Here is a 26,528-nt window from a genome sequence, read left to right on the forward strand (position 1 = left end):
TGCGAGGGATATAACGGTCAGAGACGTATATTTACTAAAACTGTTCAGCATACCCTGAAATTATTGTCAGTGACTAACCCTCGATAGAACAGTTTTGTTTGTATCCATTCTTGTAACTTGATTACTGACCATGTCAATCATTTAATGGAAGTGTGTATGATGGTCTTGATTATTGGTCTTCTTTAGCATATACTATGAGGCAACAATCAGTAAGATATTGTTGCCTCATAGTATGCCTCAATGGGAAAACTATTCCGTATACGATCTTTCAAGTATATGAACTGGAAGATCTTGAGGGATGGGGCATTCTACTTGAGGTATAAACTACTGCTGCTTAGTTGTCGTTCTACTCTAATCAATATTAGGGTGAAACTTGAGTCAAATTATATATCTGAAAAGATTATCCGAAAATGCAGTATAAATGTGTGCAGCTACTGCACTGTGCTCACAGAAACGCTGTCAAGAGTCCTCAAAGAGAAGCTAGAAGTTTCAGAAAATAGAATAGAAGGTTCCGATCAGCAGAATGGAGGCAAAGTGTGCATCCATTTGCAGCGAGGAATCTGAGATGATTGCTCACATGCCGTCCATGTTCTGTAGCAGCAATGATGCTGATGCCAACATTTGCTCTCCCAACACTAGCACTAGTTCTTGTGTCACAGCAAGCACAATGCCCAGTAGCGTGCTCCTTCCTGTTATGGAAGACGCGAGCTATGGCGCAGCGCCATTGGTGAACACTGCCAAGGATTGGTGCTTTGATCACCGAAGTCAGACCATCACTCCAATTACTGATGCTGTTACTGGTGACAAGAGGGTACATGTCATGGATGCGCAGGGGAGGAAGAGTAAGAACACAAACAAGAAATCCCGTGCTGTTGCCTCGGTAAGTGAAGCTAACAAATTGAACAAGCTTGACTCAGTACTCCGACTCTCCTGACATTATCATCGGTGCGATTTATCTCAGGCATCGAGGACCTTGAGTTCAAGTGCTCTTGATGATGGCGCTAATACCGAACTTGTCAACCAGAGATGTTCCTGGTGCTGCAGCTCTGTAGATGATTCGATTGGTGTGTGTGAGGAATCAGTAGTTCTGAAACAAAGTGACCGTTTGAGAAGTCGCAGTCGGTCCTCAAAGCATTCACAAAACCTTTACGCAAAGGTCAGAAGTACTCAAATGTTAATATCGCTCCCACCATTGAATCTGAGGTTTATTTTTCTGACGGCGTTTGTAATACTTTTGAACAGAAGAGAAGAGAGAGGATTAATGATAAACTAAAAATGCTGCAACGGCTAATTCCCAATGGCACCAAAGTAACCTCTTACAGATTAGTAATTTGTGGTTCTCTAACTTACTTGCTAGTGAGCCGTCCATCTAATAAGCACAGATCATTTGTTCTCCTGCATTTGCAGGTTGACATCAGCACTATGCTGGAGGAGGCAGTTCAGTACGTCAAGTTTCTGCAGCTGCTGATAAAGGTACTTGTTCATGTCTCAGTTAAGTCAGATCGACAGATGAAGAAACAACACTGTACTATCAAACTGTAGACTTCAGGACTCTAATTCTTGCGCGTATGCATAATGTCTGGCAACATCGATTCATACACGATCATTTCGTTCAAAAAGAAAAGAAAATTATATGAGCACTTCAGCTGAATGTTCACAGTATTTTCAGAATGTTCAGGTCGTAGTTTCAGGATGAAACATTTACCTTGAGTTTGTACATATATTCAGCTATCAATATGACTTTGGGAAAGAAGCCAATTTAGGCTAATCCTTGGTGCTAGAAATAATTGTTCCTGATGTATGATCATTGCTTTCATTTTCCCTTTTTCCCAAACAGCTGTTGAGCTCTGACGAGACATGGATGTACGCGCCACTTGCCTGCAACAGTATGGGCATCGATCTCAGTGCTAGTGCTGCAACATACCAATCATGACTGGCTGAAACGATTGGCTGAACTGATCATAATCTCAGAGGGATTATTGAGCTGTTGCTGTTAAGTCAAACCCATCACATGGTGCATCTGTTCTTAGATCTGTAATTAACCCTCACTTTACATTCTTCAGTTGCTTCTTGTAAGTAAGAGCAAGAAGTTTATTTAAAATAAAGTTAGAGCAAGGATTTCCCCTGCCATGCAATGAAATAATGTATCAAAGATTTCTACAGTTTATGATGTTATGAGATCATGTGGCCTGTACTTTGAGCCATGAAACTCTGAAACTGAAAGCGGTTGATGAAATTCCTTCAGTTAATTCTGATCATCAAAGGAAAATTCCATATCCATTCTGACCACCCTCAAAATATGAAAGTTTACTCAGTGTCTCGTCATAATTTTACAGCAAGAATATTTCCTCTCTATACATAGTTAAAGTCAGATATACCCATAAGAGTTGCTTCTGACAATTCACTTTGGAAAAGGAAAATTGCCTCTTTCTATTAAAGCAAAAGAGAGATCTTCATTAAAGAAAAAATGAGCGTTGATTTCTATCCTGGTCATCACTCAAAATTATTTGTACAATTTGGGTACCTTTATTTTGTTTGGAGTATGTCATCTCCCAAGCCTCTACAAGCTATGTAATTCTGTAGAAACTACAAACAATTGCAAACTGCAATGATTTTCTATGCAACTCTCATGAATAAGTTATTTTTTTTAAAAGAAAATGCAACTAGATAGAAAACAATTTCATCCATGACATAGACCGTTTCCTTTGCATTCTCATCATGGATCGAAGGACAAATCCTGTTGCATGCATTAAGCAGCTGTGCCATCGTTTCTGTGGTACCTTAAAGCTTCTCTGTCTTTTTTTAGCGAACGACCTTAAAGCTTCTCTTGGATAAGAAGAGTAACCAAAACCAGAAAGTGTCAGGCCAAGACAAGTGCTAGCAGCACTATGAAGATAGTGGATCATGAATTTTGATTTGTTTGCTGCAATGAATCACCAAAGTTGCATGAATAACCAAAGTTGCACCAATGATGTGTCGTTATATTACTTGCATGTTTGCCCACCATGCTTGTTACACAGATTCCTGCTAAGTTAAACTAGGTGTCACCACTTATTTTAACGTGTTTCTAGCAAAGGTATAAAAAAAGTTCCTGTTTCTAGCAACTAAAATTTCATATTTTTGCAACACCAGTTCTGCACATCTCTTGCCTTGTTACTTAAGAGATAAATGCAAGTAAATAAGTATTACCAGTTGCAGTCTATACCTGCTTTCACAAGATAACTACTTTGTATTCCCAAAAGAACGATAACTACTTTGTTAAGTGCACTAGGCTTTATAATCTCGATGATGAGATGTCTAATGCATGCATGGCGATGATGTTGTCACTACCAATGCGCTTTTTTGAGTTGGGCAACATTTGGCATGCACTAGGCGCACATGTGGCTATGTGGTTGCCGAGTGTAAGCTCACAGAGGAGACATCTGATTGCCTGACACATCATGTCCCTATTCTTGATTTCACCTTTTTTGGGGAATTTTTCAGCCAATCATGCACTCAATGTTTGTAAATATGTTTGGTTTATGTGAAACTCTCGGCTATACCGATGGAAAATTATAACATATGTGTAAAGACCACCATAAGTCCAGAACGCTACAAACCTACCTACCGGCCTGTCGAACTTTAAAAAACCGGCAAGGCCTGTAGATAGATTTGTACCGAGGGCTCGTTTCAATTTTGCCTCAACTTACCCTACCAACTTTTGGTCATGATCAAATCATAAGCACATAAATTAAAAAACTGAGGTTCTAAACCAAACAATAAACATTACATTTAAGCGGATGAACCAAAATTTGGTTTGCCAATGATGGCCCCGCTTATCATAGAGAAAGGAAGGAGAGGATAAGCTTGCCAAATTTGGTCCAATTTTGCCGCCCATACCTTTGCCAAAAACTGGGCAAGAATCTTGCCAAAACTAGGCTATGCTAAAATTTAGCACCCAAATTCAAATGGCAGCCAAATAGCTTTGACATTACCGATTTTTTATGGTTGGCTTTGGCTCCCAGTGGAACAGTCCCGAGCCTACGAGGTTCACACACTTCTTAACTTTTCTAACAATGCATCCTTATTAAGAAATTCCTACATATTGTTTAAATTTGTTTGTACGGATTTATGCGTTAACTTTAACTTGAATTCATAATGAGTCTAGTAAACCTCATTTGTCATCCTCACAAGGGATGATATTTTCCAACTTGGTGATCTTTCCGATTGCACTGAGCTAATCTATATTGAAATGGCAGTTTGACCAAACTATTTCTAGAAAGACACAAAATGGCTTCACAAATTTAGGATGGCAAGAAGTAAGTGAAATAAAACTAACAAAGAACTTGCAAGGGTAGGAATCTTAAAAATAACTTGGTTACAGCCTTTATTTTTTATTTTTTCTTTTTATCTATGCTAGGAGTCATGCTTGTGGTGTGTGTCCAGACTTGTACTCGAAAAAAAGAGGTCGATGTGTAGGTTAGGTCCTTGACAAGGGTGATACTTGCCGCACACCCTGCGAACTGAGCAAGCACTTGGCCCCTTTATAAAATTTTGCATGACCCGTTGATTCCAAGAAAAATACGTTATCTTCCTTGTGCAAAAGCTTTCAGAAGCATCTAATGCTGCCGAGATTCCAAGAATTCAGTGCCTTTTACAAGAGGGAGTGCATCTTATCTCGACCGGAATTCTGGTTCATTGAATCTGCCCGCGATAGTACATCTTGGGCGGGAATGACTCGAGGGCACGATTCTTGTCCACTTAAATGGCGTTTTTCCGTTCCTAGAGCTCCCCAGAAACGCACACTGATCCTTTTTAGCAGTCTGACTGGTTGATTTGTATCAATCCAGAAACATGCATGATGCAACTCTAACTCTACCCTACAATTGAGAAACTTGGACGTCGTGCCTATGACCGAACCATAGAAAATAAAAGGTGATGAAATTCACGCCCCAAATGTAAACAAACTGTTGAAGTGAATTATCCAATCTTCTCTATCAGCTTAGTCTTCTTTTAGAGTTTATTGGTCGGTGCATATATGAGAGACAAAGGTCTCGAGTTTAAGTCATGTTTGACACAATTAAATGAAATTTGCAACCAACTTCTATTTCACGTTTACGGTTTGAGAGAGTCTGCATGTGAGGAAGAATATTGAAGTATGAATTGCTCATCCTTCTCCATTAGTTTCGGCTTTTGCATATGATTCACAGGTGTCTATATTGTTTCCTGTACAATCTCCATGAAATTTCTTTTGAATTCCGGCCTCCAGACAAGCCCTCAGTTTGTTAGCTAAACCGCCGTTTTTCTATAGAAAATTAAACTATATATAAGCTTCTGTATGAACTATAAAATATTCTATTTGATTCAACTATGATGATCTAAGTAGAGCCATCTGACAGACTACGTTTTCATCTCATCGTCCCATAAACAGTCTCTCTCTCTCTCTCTCTCTCTCTCTCTCTCTCTCTCTCTCTCTCTCTCTCTCTCTCTCTCTCTCTCTCTCTCTCTCTCTCTCTCTCTCTCTCTCTCTCTCTCTCTCTCTCTCTCGAAGAAATATCCCAACCTACAAACATCACTAAGGAGACACTATAAAGAGCTCATCCGGAGCCCTCAAGCTACAGACTCCCCGAATAAGTTAAAAGTTCCCGGAGGCCGTGGACCCCTCTGGCCACCACCTCTCGAGACAGGAGAAGTAGCTAGCCTCCGGGGGGAATATCTGCAAAAAGAGAACACCAACTGCAATTGGCCTGATACAAAGTGACATACAGTTAATGCCAGTGTAAGTGGTAACTGCTCTGACATCCCCATGCAAGTGGAGGCCACTCTGACACCCGGGACAGTGCGGCACCATAGTTTACGACCGGTCGAGCTCCACTCTTAGGGTCAGTTTTGAGCACTGTATTTATCATGGTAGATAATATCTTTGGGTAGGGGTAAAAGCATTCTACCTAGACTCATGCTGTGTGATTCAACCGGTCTAGGTCTCTGTGATATAGTGATAACTTATGTCACATCTCTGTTAGGGGTATATTTATATACTTACACCCGATATGGCACTATAAATGCAGAACCGTAGCCATCAAGCTTGGGGACCAATCTTTTGGTGATGAACACATCGGTATTCCTTCTTCTCCACTTCTTCTCCAAACTTGAGTCTTCTCTCTAGAAGAGGCTCTTGCTGCACTTGTTCGTGGAAGATATTTTCTTTCGCCAACAGCGTACTGTCTATGGGGACTTGAACATAGAAGTACAAAGAGAAGTAGGATGCCATACAAAAAGAAGACCACCAAGGCCGCAGCATAGGCGACCGACTCCTCGGCCACGCTTGTGCGAGGGTCCACACGATCACCACAACCATGGAAGCTATGTACACCCACTAGTTCCACCACCGGACAGAACGATGACCCTCTAGCCACCGTTGACCCGACGGTGGCCCTAGCCGGGGTTGGCGCGGAGGCCACGACCGTGCAGGTAACGAACAAGGCCACAGCCGTGCAGGCCGCCCTTCAGTGGTTCTAGGCGCTCGAGCCCAGGGGCACTCATGCCTGGGCCCACCCTCACGACGTCTCTTGGGACGGCGCCAAGGTCACCTTTGTCAAGCCAGCGTCTCCTGAGAATTTGGCTGTCTGGCAGCCTCCTCTACCTCCCTTAAAGGAAGGGGGCTCCGGAGAGACCATATGCACTAGTACACGTAGATCTCGCCAAAGCCTTCGACGCCGACCACATGCTCCGGTACCACAGGAAGGATACTGGTGCATCCTACATGGAGTTGAGTGTGTCCATAATACCGAGAATTGCCAAAACGTTATAGCCTTCTGGACGGAGTACCTCGAGAGGCAGGCAGGACACCTCGCAGGGGAAAGAGCCAGCGATAGCCGGCCCAGGGGTCATAAAACTAGAACGGGCTGGCGGGTAGGCCTTCGGACCTTACCGAGTCCCCCTCGACCTACTCTACCTCCTCCTACTCCGCCACCGATGGTACAATACCCCAACAACGAGGATTGAGTGCAACCAACAACCCTACCCATAATGGAGTCCAGCAGGCCCGCAGCGTAGGGGGCCCGTCTGAACTGCCAGAGCAGTTGGGGCCTCCGGAGTGCCTCTCACGTCAGGTTCGACATTAGGTGAGTTGGTCATGACAAAGGATGAGGGCTCCAACCGGAGAGCCTTGGGTGTCAAGAAGGTCCGCTAGGCCAAGACCCTTCGACAGACGGCACAGGCTGGATAGACCAACCCTTTCCCCGTCTAGGAGCTACGAGGGCTTTTGGGCCTCCGACCTTGCTGGGGAGGCCTTATTTTGGCAAAGGTACACCCATGAACCTCTAGCAATAGCTTTCCTAGCTGGTTAAATTTTCAATACAGAAGGGACAACGTACTCTGAAAGTAGTCAGCCTAGCTGTTGAGGGCCTCTACAACAGATAACTATTTGGTAACGACAGTAGACAGTAAAACTTAAGCTATATCTCTGTTCAACAGTAGATAGTAAAAATTAAAGTCATATTCTTGCCCAAATAGCATCATATAAGTGCACAACACCATATCCCTCCAAGGAACAGGCATAGCCTTAGTACTGTCAAGGTCCAAACCCTCCGAGGAACGGGCATAGCCTCAGTACCGTCGAGGTCCAAACCCTCCGAGGAACGGGCATAGCCTCAGTACCGTCGAGGTCTAAACCCTCCGAGGAACGGGCATAGCATCAGTACCGTCGAGGTCCAAACCCTCTAAGGAACAGGCATAGCCTCAGTACCGTCGAGGTCCAAACCCTCCGAGGAACGGGCATAGCCCCAGTACCGTCAAGGTCCAAACCCTCCAAGGAACGGGCATAGCCTCAGTACCTTCGAGGTCCAAACCCTCCGAGGAACAGGCATAGCCTCAGTACCGTTGAGGTCCAAACCCTCCGAGGAACAGGCATAGCCTCAGTACCGTCGAGGTCCAACTCAGCTTATTGATTAATCCAAAAATTACTTCATTTCATACACACATGCATACATGCATGCGCACATATATATGTGCGTGGCATACACAACAATGGCACTGATAGAATGCACCCTCCACCAGCTCGCGACCATAAGACACAAGGGGGTCAGGGGAGTGATGTTCCATGCAATGTACACTACACAAAAGGTACGAGAGGTGCCCTCCATTCGACTACCGCCAAAAAGGGTCGAGGGGGTCGCGGACTGCCTCTCTCAGCTTGGCCATCGACGTCACCACCGGCAATCACCGTCGAGCTCTGGATGGCCCTACCTTTGGAGCCTCGCCGCGGTTAAGGGTCGATGGGGTCACGGGCTACCTCCCTCGGCCTAGCCATCGGTGTCAACTCCGGCAACTACCGTAGAGCTCCGAATGGCCCTGCCTCTGGAGCCTCGCCACAGTTAAGGGCCGAGGGGGTCGCGGACTGCCTCCCTCAGCTTGGCCATCGGCGTCACCTCCGGCAACCGCCGTCGAGCTCTAGATGGCCCTACCTCCGGAGCCTCGCCGCGGTTAAGGGTCGAGGGAGTCGCGGGCTACCTCCCTCGGCCTAGCCATCGGTGTCAACTCTGGCAACCGCCGTCGAGCTCCGAATGGCCTGCCTCCGGAGCCTCACCACAGTTAAGGGCCGAGGGGGTCGCGGGCTGCCTCCCTCAGCCAAGCCATCAGTGTCACCTCCGACAACCATCACCGGGCTCCGAACAACCCTACCTTCGGAGATTGCGGTTAAGGACCGAGAGGGTCGCGACCTGCCTCCCTTGGCCTAGCCATTAGCGTCACCACTAGCAGCCGCTGTTAGGCTCCGGATGGCTCTGCCTGCAGAGCCTCACCGCGGTTAAGGGTCGAGGGGCTAGCAGACTACCTCCCTCAGCTTAGCCATGGGCGTCACCTCTAACAACTACCGCCGGGCTCTGGATGGCCCTACCTCCAGAGCCTGGCTATGGTTAAGGGCCAAGGGGGTCGCGGACTGCATCCCTCATTCTAGCCATCGGTGTCACCTCTGGGAAACGCCGCCGGGCTCCAGATGGCCCTGCCTCCGGAACCGTGCTGCGGTTGACTTCACCTCCGGCAACTGCCATCAGGCTATGGATGGCCCTGCCTCTGGAGCCTCATCGCGGTTACGGATCGAGGGGGTCACAGACTGCCTCCCTCGACCTAGCCATCGGCATCACCTCCGGCAACCGCCACCGGGCTCTGAATGGCCCTACCTCTGGAGACTCGCCACGGTTAAGGGCCGAGGGTTGCGGGTTGCCTCCCTCGACGCAGCCATCGACGTCACCTTTGGCAACCGTGGCCAGTCTCCGGATGGCCCTGCCTCCGAAGCCTCGTCACGATTGGTGTCACCTCCAGCGACCGTCATTGGGCTCCGGATGGCCCTGCCTCTGGAGCCTCCTCGCGGTTAAGGGCCGAGGGGGTCGCAGACTGCCTACCTCAGCATAGCCATCGGTGTCAACTGTGGCAGCCGCTGGGCTCTGAATGGCCTGGCCTCTGGATCCTTGCCGCGGTCGGCGTCACCTCCGGCAACCGTCGTCGGGCTCCGGCCTCGCCATGGTTAAGGGCTGAGGGGGTCGTGAACTGGCTCCCTTGGCCTAGCCATCTGTGTTACCTCCGGCAGCAGCCACCGAGCTTCAGATGGCCCTACCTCCGGAGCCTCACCACGGTTAAGGGCCGAGGGGGTCGCGTACTACCTCCCTCGGCCAAGCCATCAGCGTCACCTACGATAACCGCTACCAGGCTCCATATGGCCCTGCCTCCGGAGCCTCGCTATGGATAAGGGCCAAGGGGGTCGTGGACTACCTCCCTCAGCCTAGCCATCAGCGTCACCTCCGGTGACCCCCTCCAGGCTCCGGATGGCCCTGCCTCTGGAACCTCGCCACTGTTAAGGGTCGAGGGGCTTGCGGGCTACCTCCCTCGGTCTAGCCATCACCGTCAACTCTTGCAACCGCTGTCGGGCTCCGGATGGCCCTGCCTCCAGAGCCTCGCCGCGGTTAAGTGCCGAGAGGGTCATGGACAGCCTCCCTCGGTCTAGCCATCGGCATCACCTCTGACAGCCACCGCCAGGTTCCGGATGGCCCTGCCGCTGAAGCCTCCCCGCGGTTAAGGGCCGAATGGGTCGCGGACTGCCTCCCTCCTCCTAGCCATCAGTGTCACCTCCGGCAGCCGCCACCGGGCTCCAGAAGGCCTTGCCTCTAGAGCCTCACCGTGGTTATGGGCCGAGGGGGTCGGGAGTTATCTCCGTCTTCCTAGCCATCGGTGTCACCTCCGGCAACTGTCGACGGGCTCCGGATGGCCCTGTCTTTGGAGCCTCATCGCGGTTACAGACTGAGGGGGTCACAGATAGCCTCCCTCAACCTAGCCATCGGCGTGACCTCCGTCAACTGCCACCAGGCTCTGGATGGCCCTGCCTCTGGAGCCTCATCGCTGTTACGAACTGAGGGGGTCCCAAACTGCCTCCCTCAACCTAGCCATCGGTGTCAACTCCGACAACTACCACTAGGCTCCGGATGGCCCTGCCTCCGAAGCCTCGCTCCGGTTAAAGGCCGAGGGGGTCACGAGCTGACTCCCTCGACCTAGCCATCGGCGTCACCTTCGACAACCACCGTCGTGCTCCGGATGGCCCTACCTCCGAAGCCTCACCGTGGTCAGTGTCACCTCTAGCAACTGCCACCGGGCTCCGGATGGCCCTGCCTCTGGAGCCTCGTCGCGGTTATGGGACAAGGGGGTTGTGGACTACCTCCCTTGGCCTAGCCATCGGTGTCACCTGTGACAGCCACCGCCGGGCTCCGGATGGCCCTTAGCCATCGGTGTCACCTGTGACAGCCACCGCCGGGCTCCGGATGGCCCTTCCTCTGGAGCCTCGCCGTGGTCAGCGTCACATCCAGCAACTACTGCCAGGCTCCAGCCTCGCCGTGGTTAAAGGCCAAGGGAGTCGTGAGCTGCCTCCCTCGGCCTAGCCATTGGTGTCACCTCCGGTAACAGCCGCTGTGCTTCGGATGGCCCTACCTCCGGAGCCTCGCTGTGGTCGGTGTCACCTCTGGCAACCGTCACTGGGCTCCGGATGGCCCTGTCTCTGGAGCCTCATCGCAATTATGGGCTGAGGGGGTCGCAGACTGCCTCCCTCGGCCTAGCCATCGGCGTCACCTATGGCAGTCACCGTCGGGCTCCGGATGGCCTTGCCTCTGGAGCCTCGCCATTGTCAGTGTCACCTTTGGCAATCGCTGCGGGCTCTAGCCTCGCCACAGTTAGGGGGTGAGGGGGTCGTGAACTGCCTCCCTCGACCTAGCCATCGGCATCGCCTCTAGCAGCCGCCGCTAGGCTCCGGATGGCCTTGCCTCCGGAGCCTCGCAGTGGTTAAGGGCCGAGGGGGTTGTGTACTGCCTGCCTCAACCTAGCCATAGGCGTCACCTTCGGCAACTACAGTCGGGCTCTGGATGGCCCTGCCTCTAGAGCCTCACCACGGTTAAGGGCCGAGGGGATGACAGACTGCCTCCCTTAGCCTAGCCATCGGTGTCACCTCCAGCAATCACCGCCGTGTTTCGAATGGCCCAGCCTCCAGAGCCTCGCCGCGGTTAAGGGCTGAGGGGGTCACGGGTTGCTTCCCTTGGCCTAGCCATCGGCGTCACCTCTGGCAACGGCCGTCGGGCTCCGGATGGCCTTGCCTCTGGAGCCTCGCCGCAGTTAAGGGCCGAGGGGGTCACGAATTGCCTCCCTCGGCCTATCCATCGGTGTCACCTCTGGCAACTTCCACCGAGCTCCGGATGGCCCTACCTCTAGAGCTTCACCGTGGTTATGGGTAGAAGAGGTCGCAGGCTGCCTCCCTCGGCCTACCCATCGGCTTCACCTTCGGCAACCGTCGTCGGGCTCTAGATGGCCCTGCCTCTGGAGCTTCACCACGGTCAAAGTCACCTCTGGCAACTGCCATCGGGCTCTGGATGGCCCTGCCTCTAGAGCCTCACCACAGTTAAGGGCTGAGGAGGTTGCGAACTGCATCCCTCGGCCTAGCCATCGATGCCACCTCCGACACCCACCACCAGGCTCCGAATAGCCCTGCCTCCGGAGCCTCGCCGCATTTAAGGGATGTGGGGGGTCATGAACTACCTCCCTAGGCTGCACATGCTGGAATTTCTTTGATTTTGAAATTCAAAACAAATTTGGAAAGGAGTCTGTACCGGCATCGGACAGAAGAATGTTCATATCATGCTGGAATCTAGCGGCAGCTAGGGCTGAGGGGGTCCCAAACTGCCTCCCTTAGCCATAATCGTTGGCTTCGCCTCCGTCCACTACCACAAGGCTCCGAGACTACCTCGCCTCCGTCAAAGAACTCGTTTCGTGCCCCCATAATTGGCTACACACTTCGCCGCCAGGATCGACAAGGTCCATGTCCTCCGCCAAAAGCATCAGGATCCAAACCCTTCACACCTTGATAGCACCTATCGTGGTCATGTTTAAGCCTAAACCTGTGCGAGGCTCTGTCACTCCGGTTGCACCTATTACCCTACAGTCATACCTACCATCACACCCTCTAGCCAGAAAACCACAGTGTGTGTATGTGTGGGGGGGGGGTCGGGAAGGGTGAGGCACAAAAGCTTAGGTGCACACAAAAACCTGAAAGGCTACACGTTCGGAGGATCTGCATGCATTTCAAGCAAAGGAAAACAACATGCGGCTCTAAGGATTCGGTCATATTTATAAATTTTACATCCAAAAGATGATTACATACCCTCCCGAGTTCCTGGTATCCGGACTACTCGGGGCAAGAAAAAAGAGCACTGGCAAAGATAGGGAAGAAAACTACAAGCCCTAACAGTGGCGCATGAAGCGGCATATGCGCTTCATTTGCGGCCTACCGCTGCGGAAGCTGATGCAGTAGCCAGCCCCTAAGTTGTCAGAGGACGAGGACGAAGAAGAGGACTCCTCCACAGCCTTCTCTCCCTCCTCCTTGGCCTTCCGATTCCCCCCTGAGTTGCCTTCTTCTTTGCTTCTTCCTTCTCCTCCTCGTCGCTCCTTCTCCAAGAGATCCCAGTCGACCTCCTCTTCATCGTTAGAAATATCAATAACCCTGACCAGAGCGACCGACCAGACGGAAGATTGAGATGGAGTGGCAAGGGGTGTCTCTCTTTACAAGGATGTAAGTACGAGGGTCGCCAGCTCCAACCTTGCAAGCACCGGCTCCAACCTTGCAAGCATGCCCACAGGGCCGCTCGCCCCTGGAGGCACCACAACAAGCGGTTCTGGTGCTGGCACCGGAGGTGGCCCCACCCCTTTTGAGCCAGTCGAAACCGTTGTCATCTCAGGCATTCATGAAGAGGATGCCATGATCAAGCCAAAGAAGAATCTCTCCCTTACACAACGGTGAAGGATCAACTAAGTAGACCCCAGCTTTTATAGCCGGGCCAATTGTTTGCGCATGACTAAGGAAGAAAGCGGAACCACCACGGATGCCGTCCCGCGGCCTTCCTAATTACTGCTCTAGGGGTTCGTGGCCACACCCCAGTTAAATCCATGCACACGTGGTGACTCCTTGAGGTGGCGCCCTGGTTTTTTGCATACACATGTCGTCGCATTTACTGCTTGAACCCCTTTCGGTGCATGCAAGGGTAGCCGACGCAAGACCCCAGGGAAACCAGCACACTACTCAGTCAGACGAGCTGCTATCACCACGCGTCATTGAGTACTTGTGCCAAAAAATGAGGAGAATATCTTGCCTCTGCACATGATCTCCATCATGACGATTCGAGAGGCGAAAAGATTGGCCATCAGAGGAGTCGAGGGGCTTGCTCATTGTCTCCGTCAGAATCTCGGTGGTCCTCGGCTCCAACATCGGCTACGCCTCTGACCTCTGCATAGGCTTCAAAGCGCGTTTCCTCCGTCAGAACCACGGCGGCCCTTGCCTCCAACATTGGCTACGCCTTCGGCCTCCGCATAGGCTTTGGAGCGTGTTTCCTCCATTAGAACCGCGGTGGCCCTCAGTTCCAATATCGGCTATGCCTTTGGCCTCCGCCTAGGCTCTGGAGCTTGTTACCTCCGTCAGAACCGCTGCGGCCCTCAGCTCCAACATCGGCTACTCCTCCGGCCTCCACCTAGGCTCCAAAGCTCGTTGCCTCCATCAGAACCGTAGGGGCCCTAAGGGCCAGACGATGATCACGCCTTCGGCCACCACCATCAGGCTTCAGACTGCACCGTCCCCATCAAGCCTCATCATCGCAGCTTACGGTTGTCATGAAAGTGCTCTTCAAAATGCAAGAAGTTATGTTAGGATATCCTAACTATGAGGCTGGACTGGAGCTAGTTCCTTCTGCACCCGCTAACCCCTTCGCACCTCGGGGCCAGCAGATGAGGGGGTACTATTGGGGGAAATATCTCAGCCCACAGACATCACTTAGGAGACGCCATAAAGAGCTCATCCGGAGCCCTTAGGCTCCGGACTCCCTGAAGAAGCTAAAAGTTCCTGGAGGCCGTGGACCCCTTCGGCCACCACCTCTCGAGACAGGAAAAGTAGCTGGCCTCTGGGGGGATATCTGCAAAAGGAGAACACCAACTGTAATTGGTTTGATACGAAGTGACCGACAGTTAATACCGGTGCAAGTGGTGGCTGCCCTGACATTCCCATGCAAGTAGAGGCAACTCTAACACCCGGGACAATACGGCGCCCCAATTTATGACCGACCAAGCCCCACTCTTTGAGCTAGTTTACACCACTGTATTTGCCATAGTAGATAATATCTTTGGGTAAGGGTAAAAGTATTCTACCTAGATCCATGCTGTGTGATTCAACCGGTCTAGGTCTATGTGATATAGTGATAACCTGTGTCACTATCTCTGTAAGAGATATACCTGTATACTTACACCTGATATCGCACTATAAATACATACCTACTGCCATCAAGACTAGGGACCAATCTTTTGGTGATGAACACATTGGTATTCCTTCCTCTCCACTTCTTCAAGTTTGAGTCTCCTCTCTAAAATAGACTCTCGCCGCACTAGTTTGTGGAAAACATTTTCTTTCGCACATATATACATATACATTTATATATACATATATATACATATACACATATACACATATATATACATATACACACACATACACATACATATACATATACATATACATATACATATACATATACATATACATATACATATACATATACATATACATATACATATACATATACATATACATATACATATACATATACATATACATATACATATACAGATATATAGATATATATACATACATATACATTTATATATACATAGATATATATATACACACATATATATATACATATACATATACATATACATATATATACATATATATATATATATATATATATATATATATATATATATATATATATATATATATATATATACATATATCGAATGTATATATATCTTCTCTCTCGTTTGTTAACCTTCTCAAGTTGGGTCTGACACGTTGGCAGGTCACGCTACATTTATCGAAGCAAGCCGGTGTGCGATTGTTCGTATATATAGCACTCGACCGGCGGTCACCAAACGCCGTCGCTTGCGCGCCCAGACCGCCGGCCGGCACGTATATATAATACACATCCCGCCATGCTCGCGAGGGCTGCTTCCCGGCCGTGCTCCGGCGCCGGCGATGTCCCGTGCCGCCACGCACCGAGCACGAGGCCGTGGGGGCCTGTTGGCCTAGCCCGTGGAGCTGCGAGGAGGGGCCAAGGAGCTGTCGTCAAGCTCGTCGCCGCGAGGCCGGCGACGCTCGTGGCGGCGGCCACCGACGGGAAGCAGATCGTCAATGGGTCGGCCGTCGCAGGTGCATCAGATCGATCTCAAATGTGCTTCCATTTATTTTTCTTTTTTGCATCATATTGTTTCTTTTGTTGGCAGAAATAGAAACGTAGAATTAATCATTTGTTTATCGGACGAGTGTTAAATATTTTAAATATTATTGTCTTTATCAACCGACGTTTCAAAAGGAAAATTCCCACAGGAAAAGAATTAATTAAATAAGCTCATCTCCTGTTACATTGAAATTTACAATCATTTCATATGAAACGACATAATTTACCACAGGAATGCTACGAAATTATATCTGGCAGTAACTTTGTCATCAAAAGAAGAAAAGGGTGCTATACACAGGTTTAATATTTTCTATTAAACTTTCTGAATTCGGATGAATTGGTAGCTATATGATGCCGGCCTAAATTTCTATCAGAAAAGGATGCTATAGTGGCAAAGGTTAAATATTTTCTATCAAATTTTCTGAGCACGGCTGAATTACTAGCTTTTCAAAGATACGGTGCTCCTCATTATATATCAACGTACTTGTGGCCTAATTTTCCTTCAGAAAAAGGATGCCTGTGGCTGGCAAGAAAGAAAGAAAATGAAGTCAAAATTGATGGACTGACGCAACAACAGTCGTATGGTAGCTGGACCAAATTTTGAGTTATCTTCAGGGATGCCGACTGATTTCTTCAAATCCTGCTTGTGACCATTTGTCGCACACATGATCTATTTGTATATTTATCCATGCTTGATCCGTGTGACCATTCGTATCGCGTTTGATTGTGATTCCATCAAACAAATCAAACATAATCACGCCGACAGCTAGCTGAGCTGCGCTTGTCACTTGTCACCACACAGTCTTCTGTTATAGTTGAGATGTAGGAATTGGTACGGATTGTAAGTAGCACACCTGACCAAACTATTTAGAAAATTTCGGAATGGCGCGCATATGTTGCTGAAAATTTTGAAAAACGTATTTGTAATCTGGGATTAAAATTTCGCCGAAATTTCATGAACTTTGGGAATTATGGAAGAGAGCGAAATATCTAATTCCGGAATTCTCTTTCACTGATATGTGAGACCTACGTAGCAGAGGATGAAAATTGATTGAAATATCGCCGAAATTTTACTAATTTCGGTCTTTTCGCTGGTGAACGAAAAAAATTGTAAAACGAAATTGAAGTCCCTATTTGCAACAATGCATGCATCCTCATTGCATCAGATGCCGTTCTGTGTGTAAATATAAAAGAAACCGCTGGAATTGGTTAGGGATCAAGAAACGCTCCGTATGATTGCGGTGTAGAGGGTTGAGCCTGCTGCATGTTTAGGTAGGAGGTAGGTAGATTGAGTTTTCAGTGCCATTCTGAAAACAGTTGCAAGGCTTGGTGATCACTTTCAGTATCTTTCTGGAAATAACTGCATGTTCAGGCTCTTGCATACACCAGGTTGGTTAGTAAATGGGACATCTTATTTCTTCATTTCAAGCACACTGTTTAGTTAACCTTGAAATGGACTGGAGATAAGATCCTTTGATTAATATAACGTTTTTCTGAAAATGAAAGGAAAAAAAGCTTGTTGTTGTTATGCTTCTTTTGTTGGGCACAAAACTGTATGTTTGGTGATACTGAGATGTACATGTACCTTCATTGGAATGGTTATATATCAGTAACATGTACATGCAACCTAAGATTTGCAGTTTCCTTCAAGGTAGTGTGATCACTACACTTGGGGACTGGGGAGTGTAATACTTTTTACCAAGCTTCTGTTCTACAGCTTTAGTGCCCTCCTTTTAGTCAAGTGTAGGAACTAGGAATCAGCGTTTAGTAAACGTTTCTCGAAAAGAAAAATTGGGATGCAATATATATTATTCAGAATGTCATTATTTACTGGTTTCTCCCGAAACCTCCTGAATTTCACATTAGTTCTTCCGTCATGCTGCCGTTAGTATTTGTGAGAATTTTTTGGGTTTGATAGGCATCAGCAAGCTTGTGACCTCGACTGTTGGAAAATCGACAAATATCCTGTGGCATGACTGCCCTATAGGGCAGCATGAGAGGCAGAAGCTAATGAACCAGAAGGGTTGTGTTGTGTGGATCACTGGCCTAAGTGGTTCAGGTATGAATGAACTGATCATATCTACATGGTCACATGCTGAAAATGCTGAGCCTCTGACATTTGACAGTATCTTAACATGTACTACTGCAGGAAAGAGCACGCTCGCATGCGCGCTGAGCCGCGAGTTGCACTCTAGAGGGCATCTGACATATGTTCTCGACGGTGACAATCTCAGGCACGGGTTGAACCGGGACCTCAGCTTCAAAGCAGAGGACCGGGCTGAAAATATACGCAGAGTAGGTATGTTTGGTTCACAAAACTCTCCATTTTGATCAGTTTCCACCTTGTAACTTTACGCCACTTGTAATTCTGTTTGTGTGATACTTTCAGGAGAAGTTGCAAAGCTATTCGCGGACGCTGGCCTGATCTGCATTGCTAGCTTGATATCGCCTTACAGAAGTGATCGAAGAGCTTGTCGCAGTTTACTGCCGAATTCTTCATTCATAGAGGTATGTCTGCACAAATTTCACAGTAACATGCATGTAGACAAGTCATACAGTGCTGTGTTATTCTATATGATATCTACTTAAATTTCAGTAAGATATATGGTTGACAGAAGTATATTTCTGAAGGTGTTTCTGAATGCTCCGCTTGAAGTATGTGAAGCGAGGGATCCGAAAGGCCTGTACAAGCTTGCCCGTGCCGGCAAAATCGAAGGTAAAAGAACAAAGAAAATTGTAGTTTTGCTTACTGCTTGCAAAGCTCACTGACGAAAATCACCTGCAGGGTTTACTGGAATAGATGATCCTTATGAACCACCTTCTGATTGTGAGGTTAGCCCAAAATTTCGACCACCAGACTAGCATCAGAATCTCTGCATAATCAAAGCATCAGTATTAGAACTGCCTATTAAATCTGAAATAAAAAAAAATCCTAACACTATAACAATGATTCTTCACTTCTCTGATGAGCCCTGAACAACTCTTTGCAGATAGTGATACAGTGCAAAGTTGGGGACTGCCCTTCACCTAAATCAATGGCTGATCAAGTAGTGTCGTATCTCGAAGCAAATAGTTTCTTACAGGAATAAAGATGGATGCTTGCGGCACATTTTCTGCGGAAATTGGATTGCCAAGGGTACATGTCTATGTACCTTCTGTTGATGTATCACCCTTCAGAGTCAGATCATATGGTTCATCACAGTTACTGGCAACTTGTTTATGTGGGTAAAATTGTTTCCTTTTTAGGGGCTGGGCTCCTCAAGTGAAGATAAGGTTTTGAGTGAAAAAGGACCATTCGAGACATTGGCGTCATCTCTAGCCAGCACCGCTAGTCTCCGAATGGCTCCGCCTATGAGCCTCGTCACGGCTAAGGGTCAAGGGGGTCGCGGACTGACTCCCTCGATCTAGCCATCGGCGTCACCTTGGGTAACCACCACTGGGCTCTAGATGACCCCGCCTCTGGAGCCTTGCCACGACTAAGGGGCCGCACACTGCCTCCTTGGGCTGCAACTGCCGCTCGACTCTGAATAAATTGCTTTGAGTCAGAAATTCGAAACAAATTTGGAAAGAAGTCTGTATTGGCATTGGACAGAAGAATGTTCATATCATGCTGGAACCTAATGGCAGCCAGAGCTAAGGGGGTCGCAAACTGCCTCTCTCGGCCTTAATCATCAGCTTCACCTCCGTCCACTGCCACTAGGCTCTGAGATTACCCCACCTCCATCAAAGAATTCATCTCATGCCCCACAAGTGGCTGCACACCCCATCGTTAGGAATGACAAGGTCTATGTCCTCCGCTAAAGGCGTTGGGATCCAAACCCTCTACACCTCGATAGCTCCTGCCACGATCGTGTTTAGGCCTAAACCTGTGCGAGGCTTTGACGCTCCAGTTGCACTTAGTACCCTACAGTCATACCTGCCATCATACCCTCCGGCTGCCAGAACATCGTAGATGCAGGGAGTGAGGGTCGGGAAAGGTGAGGCATGGAGGCTTAGGTGCACACAAAAACATGAAAGGCTACACGTTCAGAGGATCGCCATGCATTTCGATCAAAGGAAAAACAATGAGCGGGTCCAAGTATTTATTTGTCTTCTTAATAACTTGTACATCCAAAAGATGCTTACAAAAGAAGCACCGACAAATAGGTGACAAATAAGGAAACAAACTCTGGGAGAGCAAACCAGGGAATACAAGGTGACTATTATGGAAACTACAAGCCCTAGCGGCGGTGCATGGAGTGATGTATGGGCTTCATTTAAGGCCTACCGCTGTGGAAGCTGATACAATAGCCTGCCCCTGAGCCATCGGAGGACAACGATGAAGAGAACTCCTCCGCAGCCTTCTTTCCCTCCTCCTTGGCCTTTTTCTTCTTCACCAGGGATGCCTCCTTCTCCGCTTTTGCCTTCTCCTCCTCGTCGATCTCCTTCTCCTGGAGATCCCAGTCAACCTCCCCTTCATCATCAGAAATATCGATAATCTCGACTAGAGCGGCCGGTCGGACTGGAGATCGAGACAAAGCGACCGGGGGGGGGGGGGGGCTCCCTCTGCAAGGATGGAAGCACGATGGTCGTCGGCTCTAACCTTGCAAGTACCGACCCCAACCTTGCAAGCATGCTCGTGGGACCGCTCAGCCCTGGAGGCACCACAGTAGGTGAAACCAGCGCTGGCATCGGAAGCGATGAGCCAATCAAAACCATTGTCATCTCCGATGATGAGGAGGAAGAGGATGTCATACTCAACCCAAAAAGAGGCACTCCCTTACATAATGGTGAAGGATCAACTGGGTGAACCACTAGCTTTATAACCGGGCCAATTGCTTACGCACGCCAGAGAAGGAAAACAGAATTATCACGGGCGTCATTTCATGGCACTCCCAATTACTCCTCTAGGGAGCCCGTGGCCATGTCCGGGTCGATCCGCGTCCATGTGGCGACATCTTGTGGTGGCACCCTAGTTTTTTGCGCACACGTGTTGTCACATTATTGCTCGGGCCTCTTCCAACACATGCCAGGGTCGTGGGCCCAGGACCCTAGGCGAACCTACGCATTACCCTGTCAGACGCACTGCCATTACCGCATGTCATCCATTACTCGGGCCAAAAAACGAGGAGAATACCTCGCTGCTACATGCAACCTCCACCATGACAGTGCAAGCGACCAAAGGACTCAACCATCAACAGAGCTAAAGGGCCTACTCTGCATAGGCCCCGGAGCACATTGACTTCGTCAGGCCTCATCACGGTAAACTGCTAAGGGGTCATGGGCTCCATCCTTCATTGTACCTGTCAACAATGCAGTTTCCTCCAAACTACGCTATCGCCATCAAGCTTCTCCATCGTCGCTCATGGTCACCACTGAGAGGTTCCTCATGGTGAGAAGCTATATTAGGATATACAGACTATGATGTTGGGCTAGAGCTAGTTCCTCCTGTATCCGCTCGTCCCTTCATACCTCGGGGCTAGCGGATGAGGGGGTACTATTGGGGAAAAATACCTTAGTCTGCAGACATTACTAAAGGGTCGCTATCAAGAGCTCCTCCAGAGCCCTTGGGCTCCAGATCCTCAACCGGAAGTCTGGCTTCCAAAGATCATGAACCCGTCTGGCCACTCTCTCTCAAGACAAGGGAAGTTACTGATCTCTGGAAGGGATTTTTGGGGCCCATCTTTAAGGACCCCCGATACCCCTAGCCCCGTCAGCCTACGCTTATGAACCTCGGGTCCCTGAAGGCCTCTCAGGTCTCCGAGTTCTGGAGCTCTCCAAATCCCCATCCTCTAGGAGCCCCAGTCTTCCAGAGCTCCAATCCTCCGAAGCCCGGGCAAGCTCTTCGAAGCCCGGGGAGTGAGTTATCAAGCTTTGGATAAAAATCAGCTAGAGGGAGCCCACGAGCCGTCCTCCGCCTGCAAGGAAGTGACTGGTATTTAATGCTGGTACAATTGGTGGGCATCTTGACATCCCAGTGTAAGTGGAGGTCATCCTGAAATTTAGGACAGTGCGGCGCCGTGCTGCAATTGACGACCGGCCAAGTATTGCACACTCTGGATCACCTACACCACTGTATTTGGCCTAGTAGATAATATCTTCTAGTTAGGGGTAAATGTATTCTGCTTGAACCGAGGTGTGTAATTTGACTTGCCTCAAGTCCCTGTAGCATGGCGATAACTTGCATCGCTATCTCTATAAGGGTATATTTATATACTTACACCTGAATGACACTATAAATATAGACCTATGACCATCAGACCAGGGACCAATCTTTTTTACTATCAACACATTTGATATTCCTTCCTCTCTACTTCTTCTAAAAGCTTGAGTCTCCTCTCTAGAAGAGGCTCTCGTCATACTTGTTTGTGGAAGACATTTTCTTCCGCCAATATCACTTTCATGTTTTGAGACATTAGTATACTTAGTGCTTATATTAAAAGCTCGTAAAACAGTCTTACAGAGTTAACAAAACATAATAAAAAAGAAAGAAAGACTGGGGTTCCTAGAGTGTACAAGTTAAATTCATGATAACACCTTCTGCTTATGCTCATGGGTAGTTCTTGTCAACTACATCCAACTATCTAATTTTTGCACCTGTTCCCCTTATTAACCAAGTCTTTTCGCTTTGGAGGCTGAGATTATGAACGGCAAAGGCATATTGGACAACTGCATTTTCACCTGTGTTGCTCTTCTTGCTGGAAAAAAGGCAAAAATGAGTACGAATTGTTTGGAAGGAATGCCTATCTTTTCCAATGGGTCAACCCCAATGTCTGATCATCTGCATATATTTTGACGTGATTATTTATTAATCAATCACTGATTAGATTGAGAAGGATGTGGAAAAATGAAATGTAACAGTGATGGGTCATGAAAGCACTTAAGCTCTTGTTAATATCTCTGGTTCTCTTAAATCTAGGAAAAAATTAAAAGATAATCTGAAGTGATTAGAAAACTGAAAGAAATGAACTTAAGCACAAAAGCAAATGAAGCCTTTAAATCTGCTATGCTTATCTAAGATCTCGTCCTCTTCCATTTCTTTCTCTAATATTCCAAAACTGATGTAAACGTTGGACTTCCATTTCGGAAGGGGAATGGAAATGGGAAACCCGTTTCAGAAAGGAAAAAAAAACTCTCCTATGCTTATACCCCCAATTGCACTGACTGGGAGAAACATAACTAGTGTCCATGTTAACTTGTTACCAAGACATAAAATTTCAGTTTTTAGGAACCACAAGTTACTTTGACTAAACCATTCACCTACTTGTCCGATGCATCATTGCTGCATAGCTTCTCCTCCTCAGTTCATAAATCAGTTGGCTCCATCCACTACTACAGACCATAATCTACGACCGGATATCACTGTCGGTTTGACTGTAACCGATAGTGATAAAGTATCATTGACGATTCATAACCTCAAACGGCCAATTAATTATTGAGGCCACATGAACCAGCAATGATATCCCTTAGCATTGCCGGTTCATGTTACAAACCGGCAATGATTTATCTTGTTGGATGAATTGGCAGTGATAACCCCTATCACTGCTGGTTTTTTGTCCTAACCTGGCATTGATAAGTGTACAATATATATTGGTTGATTTCCGTACCCCAAGCCCGAGCAGGATAGAGAAGAGCTATGTTTTTGCTCGTCTGCCGTTTGTGCCAACTTGGTGCTTGAAGGCTTCAAAATTTATAAGAATCCACATGCCCTAGGTGCTTCAAGGTTACTAACTTGTTCTACTTTTAATTTTTACTTAGCTTAATTTACTCACTAGATTGCTCTAGATATTGAAAGGTGATTTTTCCACGATGATGCATAAGGAGCTAGAGCTTCAATTGAGCTCTAATTTAGGAAATAGATTATAATTACCTTATTGTAGATGTATGGAGATTACTTAGGTCAAAATCTAGCTCTAATTTAAGGTTTGGATCTAATTCTATTGTAGTTTATGGTGGATGAGCTCATAAGGGGGATTTGTTGTTTTTTGTTGGGATTGTCTGTATAGTTAAAAATATAGCTATATTAATAGCTAGCTAGATAGATGAGTTATCTATAGATAGGTATGAACATATTTTAATTATAATTAAGTAGAATTACATAATTAATTATTGTTCATATGAAATTTAGATAGATTAGTTACATTGATCTTTTAAATGCATTTACCCATGAGTATATTAATTTTAACTATTTAGCATTATATTCTTATTTGTTTTCTATTAATTTAATATATTTTAAATAATGAATAATTTTTTGTGATCATTATTGATTTACTAAATTTTAGTTTATTATAATTAATTATAGATGGACCGTAGATGGATGCATGATGCGAACCATCACTCCCTAGAGTTTATTAATGGTGTGGCTATTTTTCTAAGAGCAGCCATGGCTTACAAGTCAAATAAGCATGCAGACTACATATGTTGCTTATACGTTGATTTTGCAAGAACAAGAAATAATTTTCTACCACAAAGCATATTCATCCATACTTTATTCAAAAGGGTTTTAAGCCTGTCTATATCTATTGAACCGAGTATGATGAAGATGAGATTGTACAGGAAGGGTAAAACATTGTCGAAGAAGACAAAAACAATGATATGGTGACTAATGTTGGATATGATTTCAGTGTAGATAGGTTGGTCAATGGCGATGACGATGATCTAGATCAGATGTTGTGTGATGGGGAGGAAGATTACACTAGTGAAAGGCACTTTCAAAAGTTCCAGCGTATGGTACATGACTCTAAAATACCATTGTTCCAGGGCTGCAAGAAGAAGCACACAAAGTTGTATAGCATGCTTTTAGTATTACAATTGGAGACAAGCAATGGTTGATCTGATAAGAGATTCAAATAATTGTTACGTCTCTTATGGGACGTGCTTCTAGATAGGAATGTGTTGCTTGAAACCATGTACCAAGCCAAGAAGATTTTCTTTCTATCGGGATTGGAAGTACAAAACCAAACAACTATATGTATCGGAAAGAGTATGCAGACTTGAACTTGTGTCTGGTATGCAAAGCATCATGGTACAAGTGCAACAATGATGACTTCAATTATAGAAATGACGTCGAGTCGAGCGTAAGAAGAAAAGACCCCTCACCTGCTAAGGTGGTGTGGTATTTTCATAAAATCCCCTGGTTAAAGCGTTTATTTTCGAACAAAAGACATGTTGAATTGATGCAATGGCACACCAAAGAGTGTAAGAAAGATAGAATGCTAAGACACCTCGCTGATGGATCTTAGTGAAGGAACATCGATAGAAAATATAGGAATCACTTTGCATATGATATGAGGAATATATGATTTGTGTTGAATACAGATGGGATATATCCTTTGGGCAATGTGAGCAGTCGTCATAGCACCTTGGCTCATGACTCTATGTATCTACTACCTTCTTCCTTGGTTGTGTATGAAGCGAAGTAAATTATAATGCTTCTGCTTATCCAAGGGAAGAGGTAACCTGACAATGATATTGATGTGTATCTCAAAACATTGGTATGTCATGAGTACACAGGGGCGGAGCCAGGATTGGATGATAGGGGGGCTAACGAGAGACAAATTTGCATCAGTTCTAGAAGCTATTGAATTGAACCTTGTAAAAAAGCATAATTTTTCTTAATATTGATTAATCTATTTTCTTTTCTTTAGGAGAACAAAATACAAGTGTTGTGATGATCCATGTAACATGATCAGCTTAAAACATTATTTTTATTATTCATCCACAATAATAAATGTATGATCTTTTGTATAATGGATAATGATATATTCTCATTCAACGTCCTGATGTTTCCTTTGCTAGTTCGATATGAGCCTACCATTAAAGTTGCTAAAAAATCTCTATAATAGAAAATAACTAGAGCTCGGGTCAATAAAAAGTAGAGATTAGAGTAATGGAACATAAATCATGGCCATTAAGGACAAATATTTTAAACTTGGTAAGGTTTATCAAGAAAAAAATGCTTTGTTAAGACACATAAGGGCCTACATAAACCATTGGAGGAGGGGGTCTGCATCAAGCATAGGGGGGCCAAACCCCTAGCCGCCCCCCTTGTCTCTGCCCCTGTGAGTACAAATGAGAGAACTTTACCCTATGCGTAATGTTATCCGTAACCTTCAATGACTGCCCTTACCTTGGTAGCCTATAAGGCCAGACTAACAAAGGAGGCAAATCCCTTCCAGTGCTTGGATAAACAATGAGCTTGTGGTTGAAGAACTGTTGGAAAATGGTATATATACATCATTGTATGTTTCTTTGCAAAAGCATCCGTACTACAACTATAAGAGAACTTTTGATGGGACAAAGGAGAATGGTTCAGCTCCAAGGCATCATAGTGGGAAACTGCTCCAAGGAGAGCGAACGCCTTTTACTTGTATTGTGTTGCTATCCAAATTATGATGCCAATCCAAAGATGAGATCTATTTTTCTATATATACAACTACACAACTCGACTGGGATGGAAATTTGCTTGTCATGGCAGTTTGCTCAATTAGTTGTTGGTAGTCTATGGTTCTTTTTTAATGTGCAAAGATCAAGTTCATGTGCTAGGATGAAGTGGTTATTCTTGCATCAATATCATCACTTTGAATCTTCTTTTTTAATCATTAGATTATTGGAAAAGGTCCAAATTACTCCACTGAACTATTCCTAGTGTCTGGATAACCCTCTGAACTTTAAAACCATTTATTTAACCCCCTAAACTTTAAATATCGGATCATATAACCCCTTGGAGTGGTTTCTCTTGGTGGTTTTACTAATGTGGCG

At 46.6% G+C, this 26,528-nt stretch overlaps 2 protein-coding genes across 2 annotated transcripts; both read left to right on the plus strand.

Annotated features, from left to right (window-relative positions):
• The first annotated feature begins 523 nt into the window (after positions 1–523).
• Positions 524–1,933, plus strand: LOC133886493 (transcription factor BHLH133-like). Its single transcript, XM_062326180.1, has 5 exons — positions 524–880; positions 962–1,156; positions 1,243–1,308; positions 1,408–1,479; positions 1,838–1,933. The coding sequence occupies exons 1-5, from the start codon at positions 524–526 to the stop codon at positions 1,931–1,933; spliced, it is 786 nt and encodes a 261-aa protein (XP_062182164.1).
• Positions 1,934–15,423: 13,490 nt separating this feature from the next.
• LOC133887477 (adenylyl-sulfate kinase 3-like) lies at positions 15,424–18,989 on the plus strand. The gene is made up of 7 exons (XM_062327445.1): positions 15,424–15,760; positions 17,707–17,847; positions 17,938–18,087; positions 18,178–18,296; positions 18,420–18,504; positions 18,574–18,620; positions 18,779–18,989. Exons 1-7 carry the CDS (start codon positions 15,544–15,546, stop codon positions 18,875–18,877), a joined length of 858 nt encoding a protein of 285 aa, XP_062183429.1. The 5' UTR covers positions 15,424–15,543; the 3' UTR covers positions 18,878–18,989.
• Positions 18,990–26,528: the final 7,539 nt, after the last annotated feature.

The sequence above is a fragment of the Phragmites australis genome, chromosome 12 (genome assembly GCF_958298935.1).
Source record: "Phragmites australis chromosome 12, lpPhrAust1.1, whole genome shotgun sequence".
Classification (NCBI taxonomy): domain Eukaryota; kingdom Viridiplantae; phylum Streptophyta; class Magnoliopsida; order Poales; family Poaceae; genus Phragmites; species Phragmites australis.

Coding starts and splice junctions, on each gene's coding strand:
- LOC133886493 (XM_062326180.1), top strand. CDS start 524: ATGGAGGCAAAGTGTGCATCCATTTGCAGCGAGGAATCTGAGATGATT. Junction 1,157..1,242: donor CACAAAACCTTTACGCAAAG/GTCAGAAGTACT, acceptor ACTTTTGAACAG/AAGAGAAGAGAGAGGATTAA. Junction 1,309..1,407: donor TAATTCCCAATGGCACCAAA/GTAACCTCTTAC, acceptor CTGCATTTGCAG/GTTGACATCAGCACTATGCT.
- LOC133887477 (XM_062327445.1), top strand. CDS start 15,544: ATGCTCGCGAGGGCTGCTTCCCGGCCGTGCTCCGGCGCCGGCGATGTC. Junction 18,088..18,177: donor TGAAAATATACGCAGAGTAG/GTATGTTTGGTT, acceptor TGATACTTTCAG/GAGAAGTTGCAAAGCTATTC. Junction 18,505..18,573: donor CCGTGCCGGCAAAATCGAAG/GTAAAAGAACAA, acceptor AATCACCTGCAG/GGTTTACTGGAATAGATGAT.